At 42.5% G+C, this 19,988-nt stretch overlaps 1 protein-coding gene across 1 annotated transcript in view; it reads right to left on the bottom strand.

The window, feature by feature from the left end:
- LOC134338523 (rasGAP-activating-like protein 1) overlaps window positions 1-19,988 on the bottom strand; it is a 304,354-nt gene that overhangs the window by 176,238 nt on the left and 108,128 nt on the right. The window contains exon 7 of the mRNA XM_063034413.1: window positions 13,810-13,950. Coding sequence (XP_062890483.1) covers window positions 13,810-13,950 — 141 coding nt within the window. The remainder of the gene's footprint in view (window positions 1-13,809; window positions 13,951-19,988) is intronic.

Here is a 19,988-nt window from a genome sequence, read left to right as displayed (position 1 = left end):
AGTCTGGAAGACCAAGAAAACTTCCCGAGAGAACTGCTCATAGGATTGCTAGAAAGGCAAATCAAAACCCCCGTTTGACTGCAAAAGACCTTCAGGAAGATGTAGCAGACTCTGGAGTGGTGGTGCACTGTTCTACTGTGCAGCAACTCCTGCACAAATATGACCTTCATGGAAGTCATAAGAAAACCTTTCCTGCATCCTCACCACAAAATTCAGCTTCAGAATTTTGCAAGGGAACATCTAAACAAGCCTGATACATTTTGGAAACAAGTCCTGTGGACTGATGAAGTTAAAATAGAACTTTTTGGCCACAATGAGCAAAGGTATGTTTGGAGAAAAAAGGGTGCAGAATTTCTTGAAAAGAACAGCTCTCCAACTGTTAAGCACGGGGGTGGATCGATCATGCTTTTGGCTTGTGTTGCAGCCAGTGGCACGGAGAACATTTCACTGGTAGAGGGAAGAATGAATTCAATTAAATACCAGCAAATTCTGGAAGCAAACATTACACCGTCTGTAAAAAAGCTGAAGGTGAAAAAAGGATGGCTTCTACAACAGGATAATGATCCTAAACACACCTCAAAATCCACAATGGACTACCTCAAGAGGCACAAGCTGAAGGTTTTGTCATGGCCCTCACAGTCCCCCGACCTAAACATCATCGAAAATCTGTGGATAGACCTCAAAAGAGCAGTGCATGCAAGACGGCCCAAGAATCTCACAGAACTAGAAGCCTTTTGCAAGGAAGAATGGGTGAAAATCCCCCAAACAAGAACTGAAAGATCTTAGCTGGCTACAGAAAGCGTTTACAAGCTGTGATACTTGCCAAAAGGTGGTCTTACTAAGTACTGACCATGCAGGGTGCCCAAACTTTTGCTTTGGGCCCTTTTCTTTTTTTGTTATTTTGAAACTGTAAAAGATAGAAATAAAAAAATAATCTTGCTTAAAATATTACAGAAATGTGTCATCTTTATCTTTATGCCTTTTGGAAATCAGGTCATCTTTTACTCGCTTAGCTATTCACAGTAACAGAGATTTTGACCAGGGGTGCCCAAACTTTTGCATGCCACTGTATATACATGTAAACACACACCTCTTACTCTAATTTACTGTCATTTATTATTATGTATTGCAATGTACTGCTGCTACTTAACCACAAATGTCATGACATATGCCAGTGATATAAACCTGATACTGATTCTGAATACTGAGTACACAAACCTCTTGCTTTATTGAATGGGATCTATATCCTAACTAGCAATCTTCTGTGGCTCCGTGTTCCTTAAAAATCTTGGGTATCTATCTCAGATTCAAATTAATTCAGCTCATATCTACCTCCTTTTACAGTTGAGATCCATGGCTCTACACAGCTTTATGTGAAGAAATGTTTAACTTCTCTCCTGAATAGTCAGGTGCTGATTTACAGGTTATCCTGCACTCCCACAACACCAGTTTACCTCTGTCAATCTCAAATCCACAATCTAATCACCCATCTGCCGAGAAATTATAGAAAAATTCCTCACGATTTAACTCTTGGAGACCTGCTGAATCAGTACTCCTTCCAATGGAAATATGTCCCTGCTCAGTTGCCGTGACCGAAGCTGCTATCTAGATGTGGCAAGCATCTCCTCCCTATTGCTTTGCAAATCTAGTTATAAAGGCTGGCATTCCATTAGCCTTTCTTTGATACTATTTTCATGCAGAGCCACTACACAGGTATCGGGCTTATTAAAGTTCCCGCTGTGTAAAATCAGGGCCATGCACCATGTTGGAGCCAGAAATACAGAGATTAGGCATTTGTTTCTCATTATCAGCCAGGAAAGTAAGAAGACAGAAACACGGACTACTAGAATCTAACCATCCCCAGTGGACTGAGACAATAACAGAGCGAAGCTGAATACCAGCAAGACAAATGAGACAGATCAATTCTGGCATCAAGTACTGTTGCTGTGATATTAATGAACAGAATGAGAAAATATGTAACCTAAAAACCTTTCAAAACTAGTATTTTAAATCTGAATGCGTTTGACTAGAAAGCAGGGTGCTGTTTTGTACTGCTTCATTTGCATTCTCACAACTGGTACGACTCTTCCGAAGACTCAGGTACTCAATTATCCACTGAAAGTTATTATGTGGAAATGCAAAAGCGTTATTCTTGAGTGGGTCACCTTGAAGTGATTAAAATGCTCTGCTCTTGCCACTGGTTTTGATTAGATTCCTGCTTCCTGCTCCAGTGCAGGAACAGTCGGCATGCCATGGGGGGAGAAAAATTGTTGTTAAGTGGCGCAAGACTGAGGCACATTTCAGATTGTCATAGAAACAGGCCTTTCGGCCTATCTGGTCAATGTTGCCCAAGATTCCCATGCAAGTTAGTCTCACTTGCCTGCATTTGACATATATCCGTCCAAACCTTTCCTATGCATGTTCTGCACTTGTCCCAAATACCTTTTAAGTACATTTAATATGCGGGACTGCAGCAAATATTATGTTGGCCAAGCTGGGACAAAACTATCCACAAGGATGCATGAACATTAACTGGCAGTCAAGCGGCATTGCTAACTCTCCCTGGTTTCTAACCATGAAGTTCGAGTGGGGCACAAGTTCAACTGGCCACCAGTGAAAGTCGTGGCACAAACAGACCCACGGCATGCAAGAGAACTCCTAGAAGCGTGGTTTTCCGCGACCAATTCTGTAAACAGACATGTAAACCTCGATCCTATTTATGACCCAATGCGGGCAAAATTCCAGACCACAACACACAAAGTCCGCTACACAGCCAATCAACAATGAGATCTCCTCCCCGCATCGTAACCAAGTTTCTGAAATGACGACCAATCAGCTAATTAAAAATATATATTAAGGCCAAGCATTTGGAGGTGACAGCACACTGGTGATGTCTCCCCGTACGGTGACGAAACATTTGCAAGTAAATTGCCAAGATTGGAGAAAAACTCAACCCAAACAGCTTTTAAATGTTGTTAATGTACGTGCCTTGACCACTTATTCTGGGAGCTCATTGCACATAAGGACCTCACTCAGGAGCCCTCAGGTTCCTATTAAATCTCTCCCCTCTCACCTTTAACCCGTGCCCTCCGGCCCTGGGAAAATAACTGCACTTTCACCTCATCTGGGGTGTATGGGATGTCTAGGGAGGGACAGCACCTCTGATGAAGGGGCACGTCCTGTCCATTCTGGGGCAGCTCACTCACCTTTGGCCTCCACCAGACACTCAGTTCTCACCCCTGGCTCCAAGTAGCTGTTTGCACGCGACAGTGGCCACACCCCAGTACACCGCTTTGAAAGGCGGGCTAGGTAAGGGATGCCGGTGGGCCTCATGTCCTGGTTAGAGAGGGACACGCCTGTCCCAACATGCAAAGCCAGACTGGGCTGATGAGATCTGCAGTGAGATCCAATGGCCAGGAAGGCCGTACTGCAACGCTCTGCGGAGAGCGAAGGGCGTGACAAGGCACAAGAGGCATCACAGCTATCCACTGTAACCAAGGAAGACCCCAGTTTGTGACGCTGGTTTGTACCACATGACCGAGGCTTCTGAGCTCGAGCTGATGGAACTGCCCTAGTACAACGGCTTTTCCTCTTTTAAGACTCTCCTGCACAGATCTCCTGTCATCGCTGGACACAACGGATAACCAACACCTTAACTGTACCCCTCGTGAGTTTATAGACAGAAAAGTTTATAAAATATGTCTTACTGTTCAAGTCAAACCCTTCCCTCATTGTAGATGACTACTGCCACCAACAACCTTGCAATAATGGTTTTCAATATATAATATGACTTTGAAGTTATTCTTGCCCCTCTTCCACTTGTTTTCTGTATCCTTGACAGAGAACTCCAAGGTTGGGCTAAATTTTCCAAAGGCCAGGAGCATTTTTGGAGGGCTTTTGGATGACCCTGTGTTTGGATGATTTAAACGCCAGGCCAGATGATTGAAAAAGTCGGGTATCGGCACCGGAGGCGAGGGTTAGGAGGTTCTGCTTGCTGCCTCGCGACGCTTGCTCCGCTCTCCACTGCAGTGGGGCTGAGGCCTTGGGCCTGCTCAAGCTGGTCCAGGCCCCATTTTGCTACACTGTGTGATGAACTGAGACTGAGGCCTTGGGCCTGCTCAGGCTGGTCCAGGCCCCATTTTGCTCTGCTGTGTGATGAACGAAGACTGGGGCTGTGGCCTGCTCCAGGCTTCGTGTCTATGGACTCACTTTCGTTCTGAATGACGTTTGATCGCCTTTATTGTTACATGATATGTTTTTTTTATTTCTCTCTCTGCTGATGGGTGCTTGTTGGATTTTTTTAAAACGGGTTCTTTCAGGTTTCTTGTTTAGTAGCTGCCTGTAAGACGTATCTCAAGGTCACGTAATTTATGCATACTTTGATACTAGCTGTACTTTGAACTTTAAACTTAGGGAAATGGGTGGATGGTGTAATTTGCCCCCACCATTGATAAATTCAGTAGAAAGGATCTAAATTTGTGCACTGGGATTGCTGGATTCTCAGAAACACATCCATCCCTTGTGGACAGGAACAGCAGGAGACCAGATAAGAAAACCCTGATGGTGGAGGTGCACTGCGATGCGTAGGCCTAAGGTCTTACTTTGCTCCATTCAGTCATAAATAATGATAACCGAAACTGATGAGGAACAAAATAATGATTTCAGGCAATTGTCCTACTTTGTAGAATTGCGATTGTAGCAACTGAAGGACGAAACCAGCCTTTTCGTTTGGGCCACTAGGTCAGGACAGTACCTGCCTGAGCCACTGTGTGCAGCCTCTCCCCAAAGAAGCTCCATGAGGAAAGGCTGCCTGAGGATAAACGGTCAAACTCCCCCTGCAGACGGAAAAGACGAAGTAATAGCATGCTGAAGGAGGGAAGAGGAGAGGGAAAGAAGGACAAGGGTCTGGTTCTACCACAGACCAGAGGAGCAGCTCACCAACGATCAGGGGTGGAGCCCACCAGCAAGGTCCAGTCAGCATTTCGGAGCTGGAAACGGAAGGAACCAGTGCGATCCCACTAGCGTGGGAGTGGTGAGATCTACCCCTGATGAAACTTAACAACCAAATTTTCTTTATAGTTCGAACAGCCAATCACATTCAGCGTGAACCTAAGATGATATGGCTGCATCGGTCCACACAGTCCTTGATCCAAGAGTACTTGGGTGTGGCATGGTAACATAGAGGTCGCCGTAATGCTTTACAGTGCCTGCGACCCAGGTTCTCCCCATGACGTTGCGGGTTTCCTCCGGCTGATCTGGTTTCCTCCCACATGCCAAAGGCAAGCAGTACAGCTAGGAGGTTAGTTGGCCATTCGGATGTATTTGGGTGGCACTGCCTCACTGGGCCAGAATGACCTGTTACAGCACTGGGTCTCTAAATAGCACCAACTGTTGGACACACAGAGTGAAGACTGCACAAAGGACAGATGAGAAATAGCTCCCACTAGGCTGAGAGATAGAGAGCACAGTCTATATTCTGTATCTTGTAAATGAAATCCTCCTTTGAAAATTTTTAATGCATTACTTTGGAACAGTGGGTGGTGGGGTGGAGATGTGTTTCTACCAAAGGAGGTATAGGGTTCTTCTTCCCTCTGCTGACCTGCAGCTCACCCTTGGGCAAGGTGTAGCACTTGCTTAGCCCCTCCGGTCAGGTCACATGAAGCACTGGGAGGAGGTGGTCGCACGAGCAGGTGGTGCGTATCACAGGTCCTGGTTATGCGACCACTGACGCCAGGCGGACAATCTCTGAAGAGTATTGATAATGGCTGGGGTCACCCGTCTTGTAAAGACACTGCCCAGAAGAAGGCAATGGCAAAGCACTTCTGTAGAAAAACTTGCCAAGAACAATCATGGTCAAGACCACGACTGCCTACGTCATACAACACGGCACATAACAACCATCACGGCACTCTCGTTTTTCAGTGCGCCTGCTGTATGTTTTTGTAAAGGCAACTATGCAAAATTGCATTTCTGGAAGCAGAAAGTGTTCTCGCACTGCAATTGGCAACCAACACAAGCTGCTGCCACTGTCAGTGATAATTTTGTGAGAAGCAGTCAGTCTGGGAAGCCAGATCAGTTGTAGGGCTGGCCGCTCAGGACTTTCAGGGAACAGATCACGTAGGAATTTGTGAATTCACTTTCTTACCCCCCCAGTGGCGTAGATCGTGATCAACAGTCCAAATGGATTGCATATTGCCGCTGTATTGCAGAAATGCCGATTATTGCACTGCAAGTGGAGGGGAATGTTGGAACACATATTTAGACACAATTCACAAACAAAACAGATGTTTCTGCTGCATTTTATAGCTTGGTAACTTCAAGCTATCAATAATGATATTTTATGCATCCCGGGGCATTTTAACATATACTGTGTACACAGTGAAATTACACTGACAAGGTGCTCACTAAGACTCTGATTGGCGGGTGCAGAACTGGAATTGACAAGGTAGGCTTCAGCAAACTGAATCCACCAGCATGCTCCAGTCTAGTTAAAATCATCACCTGTCATCCCTGGGAATGGGCTACAGCAGATGAGAGTTAACAAGGTTCGCAGTAAATGATAAACGTGCTTTGACTGTAATCTGCAAAAAAAAAATTACCTAATTGCTCATCTTCATATCTTCAGTCTGACAGTGAAACTCACAATTTGGAAGCAGCAAATGAAAGTGATAAGTCGTCGTCTATGAAAGTTGACTTGTGATGGGGGGGGCGGAGGTGGGGAGCGCATGAAAATTGTGAGGTTCGGGCTCCAGCAGAGAGAAATGATTTGCTTCACAGGCTGCGAGTAAGCGTGGGCGTCCTGACTGTTCTCCTGTGCAGCTACTGTGGAACTATAATTTAAAATAATGGTCTGGCGCATCTGGAGTGCGCTTTTAATCTCTTCTCTGTTGCATGAGACACCGACGGGAAGCTGTGACGCAGGACAAAGGGTTCCTCAGCAGGCTGTATGAGAGAGAATACCTATTTGAGGGCGTTAGGTTTCAAATGCTTCTCATTAAAGACGGTGCACATTTCAAGATTTGAAATTTGCATTACATGTTGGGATTTTGACATTTAAGCAATATGAGTTAGCCTGAGACCTGACACGTCTATTTAAAAAAAACGTCATGAATCACCCCAGAGAGATAATTAACAAACAATTTTTAAGAAAGATCTTAAACCTTACTAATTGCTCATAGCCACAGACAGTCTGCTACAGGTATAGTTATAATATAGCACCAATTAATCCTTTTGAGTGAGAAATTTAATCAAGGCTTTATCTTTCGTATTGAGCTTTGAATATGCTAATCAGTTAAACAAAAATATCTTAATTGCCAGTAATGGGATCTGTTTTTTGTCTTACAGCAGATTCAGGTTCAGAAAATTACTGCGCTTGTCACAAGTGCACATATCCATAAGATCATAAGATATAGGAGCAGAATTAGGCCATTTGGCCCATCGAGTATGCTCCAGCATTTCATCATGGCTGATCCATTTCCCTCTCTGCCCCAATCTCCTGCCTTCTCCCCGTATCCCTTCATGCCCTGACTAATCAAGAATCTACCAACCTCTGCCTTAAATATACATAAACACTTGGCCTCCACAGCTGCCTGTAGTGAAGAATTCCACAGATTTACCATTCTCTGGCTAAAGAAATTCTTCCTCATCTCTGTTAGCAGCGTTTCTCCCCAACAAATTTAGATCTTAAGCAGAATAGATTTATTCAACCACAAAGCTGCGTAGGAGAATTTGACCTTACCAATAGCCAAATTTAGCCTTCTACTGCTGTTTCCTAGTGATCTACTTCTGGCTAAATTTTCCCTGCCCCCAGCTGCGTGCTGATGTCTTGAGGCACATTTTCACCTTTAATAGTCTTTAACAGTTATCGAAACTCTCAATGTAGATCTCCAGGTGGAATCAACGTGGTGGTGGGGAAGAATTCCTTGGCAACTAACTTTAAGCATGAGCAAGAAATCAATGTAACCTTCATTTTGATTTCAATGTAGTGATGTTGAGATACTTCCGAAGATACGCTGGGACGCATCATCAGTGACGTAACCTGGGGTCATCGGGTGTTTCGGGTCTTTCAACATCGGACGCTCTTGTCCAGGCGACTCAGCCAGGGTTGATCAGGCCCAAACACAGAGGTGACCACAGATGATAACTGATACTCCTACTACGAGGGGTGATTGATAAGTTTGTGGCCTAAGGTAGAAGGAGTCAAGTTTAGAAAACCTAGCACATTTATTTTTCAACATAGTCCTCTCCTACATTTACACACTTAGTCCAGCGGTCGTGGAGCATACAGATTCCTCCTTTGTGAAGTCGGCATCTTGGACCTCCAGCAAGTGTCCACAGCAGGGATGATTGATAAGTTTGTGGCCTAAGGTAGAAGGAGATGAGTTATACAACTCCCGTTACATGCACGTGCAGTTCAACTCTTTGAGTGATTATGCAGAAAATTTGAAGTTAATAACTCATCTCCTTCTACTAGTGTGCTAGGTTTTCTAAAATTGACTCCTCCTACCTTAGGCCACGAACTTATCAATCACCCCTCGTATTTTAGCATTTATGATCAAGAGTGGATTTCTTGCTTCAGTTCTGCTCAATGGTGCAGCAGATGTCCTCCATAAAGTAATAAAGAATTTGCAGCTTAACACCAGCGTTCCACCTAGTGCCTTACTATCCCCAACACATCAACGACAAATAATGCTTTTTCACTGAAACTTCCCTGCAGTGACTCCTTCCACTTCCCTGCCCCTGTTGTGTATTTGATATTTCATAGTCATTGTCATACTTTATTGATCCTGTTTTTGTTATAGTTGCACCATAAATAATTAAATAGTAATAAAACCATAAATAATTAAATAGTAATATGTAAATTATGCCAGGAAATAAGTCCAGGACCAGCCTATTGGCTCAGGGTGTCTGACCCTCCAAGGGAGGAGTTGTAAAGTTTGATGGCCACAGGCAGGAATGACTTCCTATGACGCTCTGTGTTGCATCTCGGTGGAATGAGTCTCTGGCTGAATGTATTCCTGTGCCCACCCAGTACATTATGTAGTGGATGGGAGACATTGACCAAGATGGCATGCAACTTAGACACCACTGTCAGAGAGTCCAATTCCATCCTCTTTTCAGACACCACCGTCAGAGAGTCCAATTCCATCCCCACAACATCACTGGCCTTACGAATGAGTTTGTTGATTCTGTTGGTGTCTGCTACCCTCAGCCTGCTACCCCAGCACACAACAGCAAACATGATAGCACTGGCCACCACAGACTCGTAGAACATCCTCAGCATTTCAATAATATTTGAGCAATCTTGAATACATACTGTTTGATTAAGTATTTTTGTTCTTCTAAATAATTAATTATGGGCTATATGTTACTATTACAAGTTACTGTTTTACTATTCTATAGAATTGCTGAGTATGCCCACAGAAAAATGAACCTCAGGATTGTACGTGCACTCTGATAATAAACTTTACTTTGACATTATATGTATAAATATATTGATTACCTATAGCATATGCCACCACGTGACACGTGCACACCTCATTTAAAGTAAAGATGAAGTTATGCCCGTGTTCGCGGACTCCCTGCCTTCCATTGAATTAATTTAACGTTTTGAAGTTACAAAACATGCGATTAACATATTTTACATATAGCCAGTAATTATTTAAATCCACAAAAATACGTAATCAATGTATATACAAGATTACTCAAGTATTATTGAAATATCAGATACACAGCACTCCTGTGGTACCACACTCTCCAAGCACACCACATCTCCCTACTCCTGACCACCATCACATCCATTACCAACAGCTAAACATGTTAACTATTCATTCGCTTGAATAAGTGAAGTCATATCCATGTTCGTCACTCAGGGCGAGGATGCAATTTGGGTCTAAAGCTTGAAGGTTCATTTCACACCCACCAGGATGAAACCGCAATTGCCTTTTCTTATTTATTGCACACCATTAGAGAGTTACCCAGGCAAGATTCTAATTCCACTCCCAGGGGTGAAGAGAAAGACACATCAGTGATCTACCCAGACACAAGGGAAATACACAGTCCATTTACCTCATCCAGATTTTCATTTTGCTGTTCACTGAGCAGCACGCTGACAGAGACTCTATGTTTTATTCATTACTCCGCTCTATTTTTTCATACAATTGATGGGTTTTGCAGATTGGTGGTGCCAAATTCTAAAGCTTGTTCACATTACGCAAAGAAACAATCTTGACCTAGTTTAAATCCAAATAGCTGTTTCAGCACCGAAACTCTTTTACATTCAGCCTTGACAACTGCAATCAAAACAAAATGCTCTCCATATCCTGTTACTATTAGACAATAAAACCAAAAAGGTATAGGAGCAGAATTAGGCCGTTCAACCCATCAAGTCTGCTCTGCCATTTGATCATGGCTAAATTATTTTTCCCTCTCAACTCCCCATTTTCCTGCCTTCTCCCTGTAACCTTGACAACCTTACTAATCAGGAACCTATCAACCACCATGTTAAATATACCCAAATGATTTGGTTTCCACCCATATATGGCAATTAATTCCACAGATTCACCACTCTGGCTAAAAACAAATTCCTCCTCATCTCATTCTAAAGGCCTTTGATCTTAGACCCTCCAACAACTGGAAAAATCCCCTCCATGTCCACTCCAGACCTTTCAATATTAAATAGGTTTCAATGAGACCCCACCTCATGCTTCTAAACTCCACTGAGTTTAGGCACAAAGCCATCAAACATATCTCGTACATTAACCCTTTCATTCTTATGTTAATATTTGTAACTCATAATCAGAATCAGGTTTATTATCACTGGCACGTGACATGAAATTTATTAACTTAGCGGCAGCAGTTCAATGCAATACATAATTTAGTAGAGAAAAAAGTAATAATAATAAATAAAATAAAATAATAATAAATAAACAAGTAAATCAATTATGTATATTGAATAGATTTTAAAAAACGCGCAAAAGCAGAAATACTGTATATTAAAAAAAGTGAGGTAGTGTCCAAAGTTTCAATGTCCATTTAGGAATGGGATGGCAGGGGGGAAGGAGCTGTTACTGAATCGCTGAGTGTGTGCCTTCAGGCTTCTGTACCTCCTACCTGACGGTAACAGTGAGAAAAGGGCATGCCCTGGGTGCTGGAGGTCCTTAATAATGGATGCTGCCTTTCTGAGACACCACTCCTTAAAGATGTCCTGGGTACTTTGTAGGCTAGTACCCAAGATGGAGCTGACTAGATTTACAACCTTCTGCAGCTCCATTTGGTCCTGTGCAGTAGCCCCTCCATACCAGATAGTGATGCAGCCTGTCAGAATGCTCTCCACGGTACAGCTATAGAAGTTTTTGAGTGTATTTGTTGACATGCGAAATCTCTTCAAACTCCTAACAGCCGTTGTCTTGCCTTCTTTATAACTACATCAATATGTTGGGACCAGGTTAGATCCTCAGAGATCTTGACACCCAGGAACTTGAAACTGCTCATTCTCTCCACTTCTGATCCCTCTGTGAGGATTGGTATGTGTTCCTTCATCTTACCCTTCCTGAAGTCCACAATCAGCTGTTTCATCTTACTGACGCTGAGTGCCAGGTTGTTGCTGCGACACCACTCCACTAGTTGGCATATCTCACTCCTGTACGCCCTCTCGTCACCACCTGAGATTCTACCAACAATGGTTGTATCATCAGCAGATTTATAGATGGCATTTGAGTCATGCCCAGTCACACAGTCATGTGTATATAGAGTAGAGCAGTGCGCTAAGCACACACCCTGAGGTGTGCCAGTGTTGATCCGCCAGCGAGGAGGATATGTTATCACCAATCCGCACAGATTGTGGTCTTCCAGTTAGGAAGTCGAGTATCCAATTGCAGAGGGAGGTACAGAGGCCCAGGTTCTGCAACTTCTCAATCAGGATTGTGGGGATGATGGTATTAAATACTGAGCTATAGTCGATGAACAGCATCCTGATGTAGGTGTTTGTGTTGTCCAGGTGGTCTTAAGCCGTGTGGAACTCCTCTCCAACGGTAGTGTCAAAGTGCATAACCATACACTTCCCTACCTTGTATTCCACCGGCCACTTCTTTGCCCATTCTCCCAACCTGTCCAAGCTCTTCGGCAGACTCCCTACTTCCTCAACACTACATTGCCATCATCCATAACCATGCCAAAGAGCCATCAATTCCATCATCTAGCATATAACGTGAAAAGTAACAGACTCAATACTGACCCCTTCAGAACACCACTAGTTACTCCAACCAATGAGAGAAGGCCCCCTTTATTCACACTCTTTGCTTTCTGCCAGTCAGCCAATCTTCTACCTGTTGTTGCGTGAATGAAGTCACCAGAGAAAAGTATGGGTAGATACAAAACAACTTCTTTATTCAACAAAACAAAGTATAGCAGGCATCTTGGGGAGACGCTTTTGGTCGAAGGGTCTCACCGGCCCAACATGGTGAATATAACTTGGGCATAAATTAAACATAAATAATACACTTATTATACTGTATGTTGTGAGTGACTTTTACACCAGTGTAAGTTCATGATTTAGGTTTAATTTATAAACATAAGAAAGTCTGCAGATGCTGGAAATCCAGAACAACACACACAAAATGGTGGAGGAACTCAGCGGGTCAGAGAGCATCTAAGGAAATGAATAAACAGTCAACGTATTGGGCTGAGACACTTCTTCAGGACGGAAAAGGAAAGAGGAAGATGCCAGACTAAAAGAGGGGAGGCGGGATAGCTGGAAGGTGATGGGTGAAGCCAGGTGGGGGGGAAAGATAATGGGCTGGAGAGGAAAGAACCTGATAGGAGAAGACAGTGGACCATGACAGAAAAGGAAGGAGGTGGGGACCCAGGGAAGGTGATAGGCAGGTGAGAAGAGGTAAAAAACCGGAGTGTAGAATAGAAGAAGAGGGGAGGGGGAGGGATTTTTTTACTGGAAGGAGAAATCAATATTCATGCCGTCAAGTTGGAGGCTACCTGGACGGAATACAAGGAGTTGCTCCTCCACCTTGAGGGTGGCCTCATCTTCTGAGTGGTGCTGTGTACCTGTGATGTTGCCACAGGTAAGTTTTCCCCTTGCACCTGTGCGTACGACGATCAACTCAATTGTGACTTAAGTTCGACGACACAACAAACAGGTAAGGGGGCAAATGAAACCTGATCCTAATCCTTCTTTGCAAAAGGTTTAGAGCAAAGGAGCAAAATCTTTTTGTTGTAACTACACAGTGACCCCTAGCCTATGGGGATGGAGGGGGGGAGGAGGAGAATGTGTGGTGGGTTGCGTTTTTCACAGATATGCGTAAGCCCTGGACACATTACCTCTCCAATACACACTAGATAATTTCTAGCCCATCCCCTGCAGCACTGACATATTGGAATATAATAGATTAGATAGGGTGCACAACCCCTGTACGGAAATAATTACCCATTCTAAAATTCAACGAGTGGCTACACTCACATCCTTTATAGTACATTGATATCTTTGATGGTTTTCTTAATGTTTAATATGTAAAACCAAACTGAAGCAACTACTGTGATGGAATATTTAAAAAACAAGGACACATAACTAGGCTCAGCACACTTGTGAACTTGTCACCTTCTGAATAGCCAAACATCTGTTTCATAAATGAAAGTTTACATTGGGGGACAGTAAACGGGAGCGGGAAGCACAGAATCAAATATCGCTGTGATGATTGTACATGCTAGTATCAATTGTTTGGCGACAATAATGTTTAAAGTATAAAGTATAAACGTCATTCAGAAACAAGTGTCAAGTCAAGAAAAGTGGCACCTCACCTTTCCCAGAAAGTCATTCTTCCCCACCATATCCCAATCCCAGACTTCCACAGTGAATGTCATTTCTTCCGTTGGCTTGTCCCCCTCCAGTTCAAACTCAAACACTTCGTTCCAGTGAGGAAAACGAGTCTTCTTTATAGTCTAGAGTTGCAAAAGAGTTGAGATGTTACAAAATAAAATCAGACTGAAGTATTTCATTTTGCTGAGCGAACTTACCAAGTGGATGTCATACATTCTAGGAAAATTGCCTAATTATGAACTTAAATTTAAGGAGAATTTTGAAAAAAAATAACAAGTGGAAAGCAAGTGAACATGCTATTCTTCAAAAATAAAAAAACAATTCCTGATGATTAAAAAACTTCTTTTTCCACAGTTACACACACAAACTGCTGGAGGAACTCAGCAGGTCAGGCAGCATCTACAGAAAGGAATAAACAGTCAATGTTTCGGGCCGAGACCAGTCTACAGGGCAGATGTTAATTTGCCACTATGGAATGCTGGAAATTTCATTATTATATCCTATGCACAAGGCAGCATTTTTTTAACTGACCAATTTTTCCCTCTGGCCCTTCAGGTTTGTGCGGTGAAGATATGTCTCTGCCAAAGGAGGTGTAAAGTGCTTCTTCACTCTGCTAGCCTGCAGGTCACCCTTGACAAGGTGTAGCACCTGCTTAGCCCTCCCGATCAGGTTCACATGAAGCCATGGGACCAGGTGGTGGATGGTCGTTTGAACAGCTGGTGCATATCAAGTCCTGGTTATGTGACCACAGGTGCCAGCCAGACACTCTCTGAAGAGTATTGACAATAGCTGGGGTCACCCATCTTGTAAAGACACTGCCCAGAAGACAACAACGGCAAACTAGTTCTGCAGAAAAATTCGTGAAGAACAATCATGGTCACAGAGACCATGATTGCCCATGTCATATGACACGGCACATAATGATGATGTCATACGACCTGGCACATAATGATGATGTCATATGACAGCACATAATAATGATAATGATGCCCTTTATTAAACTTTCCCTCACTAACTCACACTTTCTGTTACAATATAATTTACTTTCCTCTCCCATCCTGTTAGCTTCTGTGCATTTTTTTTTTTGCAGCTATTAGACCCGAATCGGCTCCTGCTTTATCCCAACTGTAGTTGTAACTTCAGTCCATCTTTTCCCTTTTATTGAGAATTCTAGACAGATTGGTCCTTGTCTTCCAGTTCCAAGATGGAAAGGACAGAGCTGGAAATTTGCAACAGCGCCTCCAGAGCCCCTCTTGCATTTTCCCCAGTTTGCCCATAAAACTTAAGACACAGGAGCAGAATTTTGCATTTTGGCCCATTGGGTCAACTCCACCACTCCACCATGACTCATTTATTATCCTTCTCAACCCCATTCTCCTGCCTTCTCCCTGTAACCTTTACCACCCTTACTAACCAAGAACCTCTCAGCCTCCGCTTTAAATACACTTAAATCACGTGGCCTCCACAGCCGTCTGAGGCAATAAGTTCCACAGATTCACTACCCTCTGGCTAAAGAAATCCCTTCTCGTCTCTCTTCAAAAGGGACATCCTCACCAGCTTAGCTCAGTTCTCACTCTTTACACACCTCCGATTCTCTGTTAATTTTATACTCTTTTTGAGTCATTTTGTTGAGCTACATTACTTATTTATTTAGAGATAAAGCACCGAGTAGGCCCTTCCGTTCCATTGAGCCCCACCACCCAGCAACCCCCGATTTAACCCTAGCCTAACCACAGGACAATTAACAATGACCAATTAACTCATTGACCCAGTATGTCTTTGGACTGTGGGAGGAAGCTGAAGGATCCGGAGAAAACCCACGCATTCCACAAAGAGGACGTCTAGACCCCTTACAGATGACATTGGAATTGAACTCTGAACTCCGACGTCCTGAGCTGTAATAACGTCACCACCTTTCTCCCTCTGACACCTGGCTAAAGAGTTCTGCATTTGGGGGTCTGTTTATACCAAGAGGGTTCAGTGATTGTTACTGAACTTTGAAACCTGATTCGTGACCAGCAAAGGAATCTCAAGAAACCAGCAAATCATACTGTGGAGTTTCCAAATCAGAAAATGGTACAAAGAATGATTCACATCAAAAAGGCACCATCTCCAAAACATGGTAGAATGGAGATCTCAGTCATAGCCAGACCTGGATTAAAGATTCACTTCTGAACACCAACACCACAGGATGATCCTCACCTTTTCTTCCTTTGTCTCCACTCAGTCTTGGGCTTGCAATCTGGGGTCCATATAAAAGGCATAAAAAAGGAAGGGTTCCTCACCTTCCTAACCTTTTCACGCAATGGACCAAAATTATTAAGCAAGGGGTCCATGAACCCCAGGTTGGGAATCCCAGATTCAGCAAAACAGGAGAACGAATAGGCCTCATGACTCCTTGAGCCAATCGTAACTCAACTTCTATCACTCCGCATCTCAAAGTTCAAAGTAAATTTTTCAACAAAGTATGGATATATTATATGACCTTGAGATTCGCCTCCTTACAGGCAGCCACAAAAGAAACCTCAAAAGAACCCATAAAACAAAAGAAGACCATCAAACACCCAACATGCAGAGAGAGGGGGAAAAAAACAAATTGCGCAAACAATAGAGGTAAGCAAACATGAGAAAATCTGCAGATGCTGGAAATCCAGGGCGACACACACAAAATGCTGGGGGAAATCAGCAGGTTGGGCAGCTTCTGCGGAAAAGAGTGAACACTGCAGGCTGAAACCCTTTGTGACTTTTACTTGGGAGTCCATATTTGACTCGGGCTCGTGGATGCAGTCCCAAAGGTTTCTGATTTCATCCAGCCTGGTCTCCACAATGCCTGGACTGCAATGCTTCTGAACTAACGCCGCTGGGATACAAGGGTAGATTGTCGGATCGACACAACTCAGTCGAATGTGTACCTCTTGGCTTCTTGACCCTGGCTGAGTACAGCACCCACTGTAGATCACATTTAAACACTTCCACCTAAAATAAAACCCACATTGTCTTTAGTTTGCTTTTATCTTCTCCTCTCCCATATTTCTTATACATATAATAATTCCTTTGAAAGTGTAAAAGCAGAAACATACCAAACAGCTGAGATGGATTTTTTTTTAAGATACAAGGAGCCAAACCGCACTGAGAATAGATGCGTGTGCACTTCTTTATCCATAATCTTGACACATAATTTCAAAGGGCAAGAAGATTAAACAATTTACCCCATGAGAATCTGATTAAAGTGATATTTGAATGTCTGCGGTAGGATACTGCTTCTCAACTCCATTGCCCCTTGACGTGAAAATTGATCAAACACAGATCTTCAAAATTGAACACACAGTCCTAGTGATGACGAGCTTATAGTGTGATTCCAGTGGAAAGGTGAGGGGAGGAATTTATGGAATCAAATAAATTTACAGTAAATACAGGTCACACTAATGATTCAATAAACAGTCATTTTTTGTTTTGGCACTGGATCTGAAATCAAATGTGTTAAGTCAAAGCAAACTCTGTGTGCACATCAAACAGCCAAACTCAAGCTCCAAATGAAGGATGCAAAGGCTTTTTTTTAATGAGCAGTGCGCTAAAAACTGAATTATCACAAGATGCAATGTGTCAGGGGCTACAAACATATAATTACAAACAAAAAGCCACATTGTGAATTTATATTTAGTGATTACATCTTGTATTTTAACAGAATTGTCTCTGTTATATGTACATGCCATCGTTCGTAAGAAATTTAAAAGCAATCTTGACAAATTTGATTATAAAAGTTAAACTAAAATGTAATTTGGGCCCATTGTAGTTGTCAATCTAAGCAACGTATTTAGAATTTTTGTGGAAAATAATGGAATATTGATGGGAAAGCTCGTTCAGAGCTGATTGAAACCATGTGGCACTGAATAGTAATTCTATTAGCAATTTATTTAATCAATATTATTTTTGATTCACCATCAATGCCATTTTAAAACATATTATCACCTTGATTTATTTCAGGTGCTTGAGCTTCTAGCGATATGATTGGAGACATCTTTTTCAATGATTGTGTGGTTCAATTTAACATCAGAGAATGTATACAGTCTACAACCTGAAATTCTTACTCTTTGCAGACATCCACAAAGCAGAAAAAAACCTAAAGAAAGAGACAGACAGACAAATCGGAACCTCACAGCCACTGCAACTACCACCACACACACACACACAAGCAGCAGCCAGGGTATCGACCTTGTTTTGGTTTCTGATTTAAGATTACCAATCACAGGTGCAAATGAGGATATAGATTTTGTAATAAAGAAGAAACTACCTATTGGATAAAACTTTAATCAAATATTATGCTTCAAAACTCTATAAAGTATTTGTTATAGTCAGTGACAGCCCTCTGATGAGACAATTGATAACTGGCAGAAAATTAAAATAAGAAAAAATCTGGAAGGAATTACCTTTGACCTATTAACAATCTCTAAGGATAATTTACCTCCTTCAGAAATTCTGCAATTGAAACTGTTCAGTTTCTGGGCAAAAGATTATCACTACAACCAGAATTCACTGAAAAGATACTTGTCTGTTAATTGTCAATTGTAACTTATAGTCACCAGCCACTTTATTAGGTAATTCCTGTTCCTAATAGAGTGGCCGCTAAGTGTATGTTCGTTGTCTTCTGCTGCTGTAGCCCATCCACTGCAAGGGTCAATGTGTCGTGTGTTCAGAGATGCTCTTCTGCACACCACTGTTGTAACACGTGGTTATCTGAGATACTGTCACCTTCCCGTCAGCTTGAACCAGTCTGGCTATTCTCCTCCAAACTCTCTCATCAACAAAGCTTTTTCATCCACACAACTGCCACTCACTAGATTTTTTTTTGGTTTACACACCATTCTCAGTAAACTCGAGAATCAATTGTGCATGAAAATCACAGGAAACCGGCAGTCTTGAGGTACTCAAACCACCTGGTCGGGCACCAACAATCATTTCATGGTCACAGTCACTTAGATCACATTTCCTCCCTATTCCGATGTTTGGTCTGGACAACAGCTGAACCTCTTGACCATGTCTGCATGCTTTTATGCATTGGGCTGCTGCCACACAATTGGCTGATTAGGTATTTGCATTAATGAGCAGGCGTACCCAATAAAGTGACTACTGATTGTAGACTATAACTGGTTCTTTGCAAGAAGAAGACTATAAGGCCCCAGCACTAGTCCCTGTGACACCACACCAATTTTTACAGAAGAATAATCTGAGCAAATGCACTTTTCAGTAAACATACAAAATGCTGGAGGAACTCGGCAGGCGAGGCAGCACCTACTGAAAAGAGTTCAGTTGACATTTCAAGCTGAGACCCTTTAGCAGGTCCTGCCAAAGGGTCTCGGCCCCAAACGTCAACTTCACTCATTTCCATAAATGCTACCTGACCTGCTGAGCTCCTCCAGCATTTTGTGTGTGTTGCTTGAACTTCCAGCATCTGCAGATTTTCTCTTGTTTGCACTTTTCAGTATTCCAAATGACTGATTTAAAAGAAAATTTGCCATAACTAAATTTATTCCAATGATAACTGAAGGAAAAAAGGGAAAAAATTCACGGAGGCTTCATTTTTATTTGCCTTCTGCTTTAATTACCAAGAAGCTAAAACAAGGATCATTCCCTCAGTGCATCGAATGCATAATTATTTTTAGATAATTCAAATGAGTCATGAAGTGAGAATTTAAGCTAATTCTGTCACAAATTATTAATGCTTAATGTTCTAGGAGTCGTTAGATTCATAGCTGTGGGAGTGAAGAGCAGTTGGAAATTAGTCAAAATTCCTGCAATCAAATAAATTATGCAAGAGATTGTATATAGACATAGTCATCCAAAGTTTTGTGTGTTTGCGATTGAGTAATGGAACAAAAAGTCTGATTTACTCGTAGTCATTTGCTTCAGGATTTTACTCTGGATGAACCCAGTTCAGAAGACCTCTGTCTGCATCTTGTCCAGTAGATAAATGTAGAGAATTACAAAACACCAAGAAAATCGGAATCAGATTTAATATCGCCAGCACATGTCATGAAATTTGTTAATGCTACGGCATCAGTACTATGAAATACACGATGAGTAAAAATAGAGAAAAAAACGACGTCAAGTATATTGATTGATAGCATCCGTCGATCTCAACGGACAATGGAAAATGACATTG

Source organism: Mobula hypostoma, chromosome 27 (assembly GCF_963921235.1).
Source record: "Mobula hypostoma chromosome 27, sMobHyp1.1, whole genome shotgun sequence".
Classification (NCBI taxonomy): domain Eukaryota; kingdom Metazoa; phylum Chordata; class Chondrichthyes; order Myliobatiformes; family Myliobatidae; genus Mobula; species Mobula hypostoma.
The sequence above is the reverse complement of the archived record's forward strand: the minus strand, read 5'-3'. Positions and strand labels throughout refer to the sequence as shown.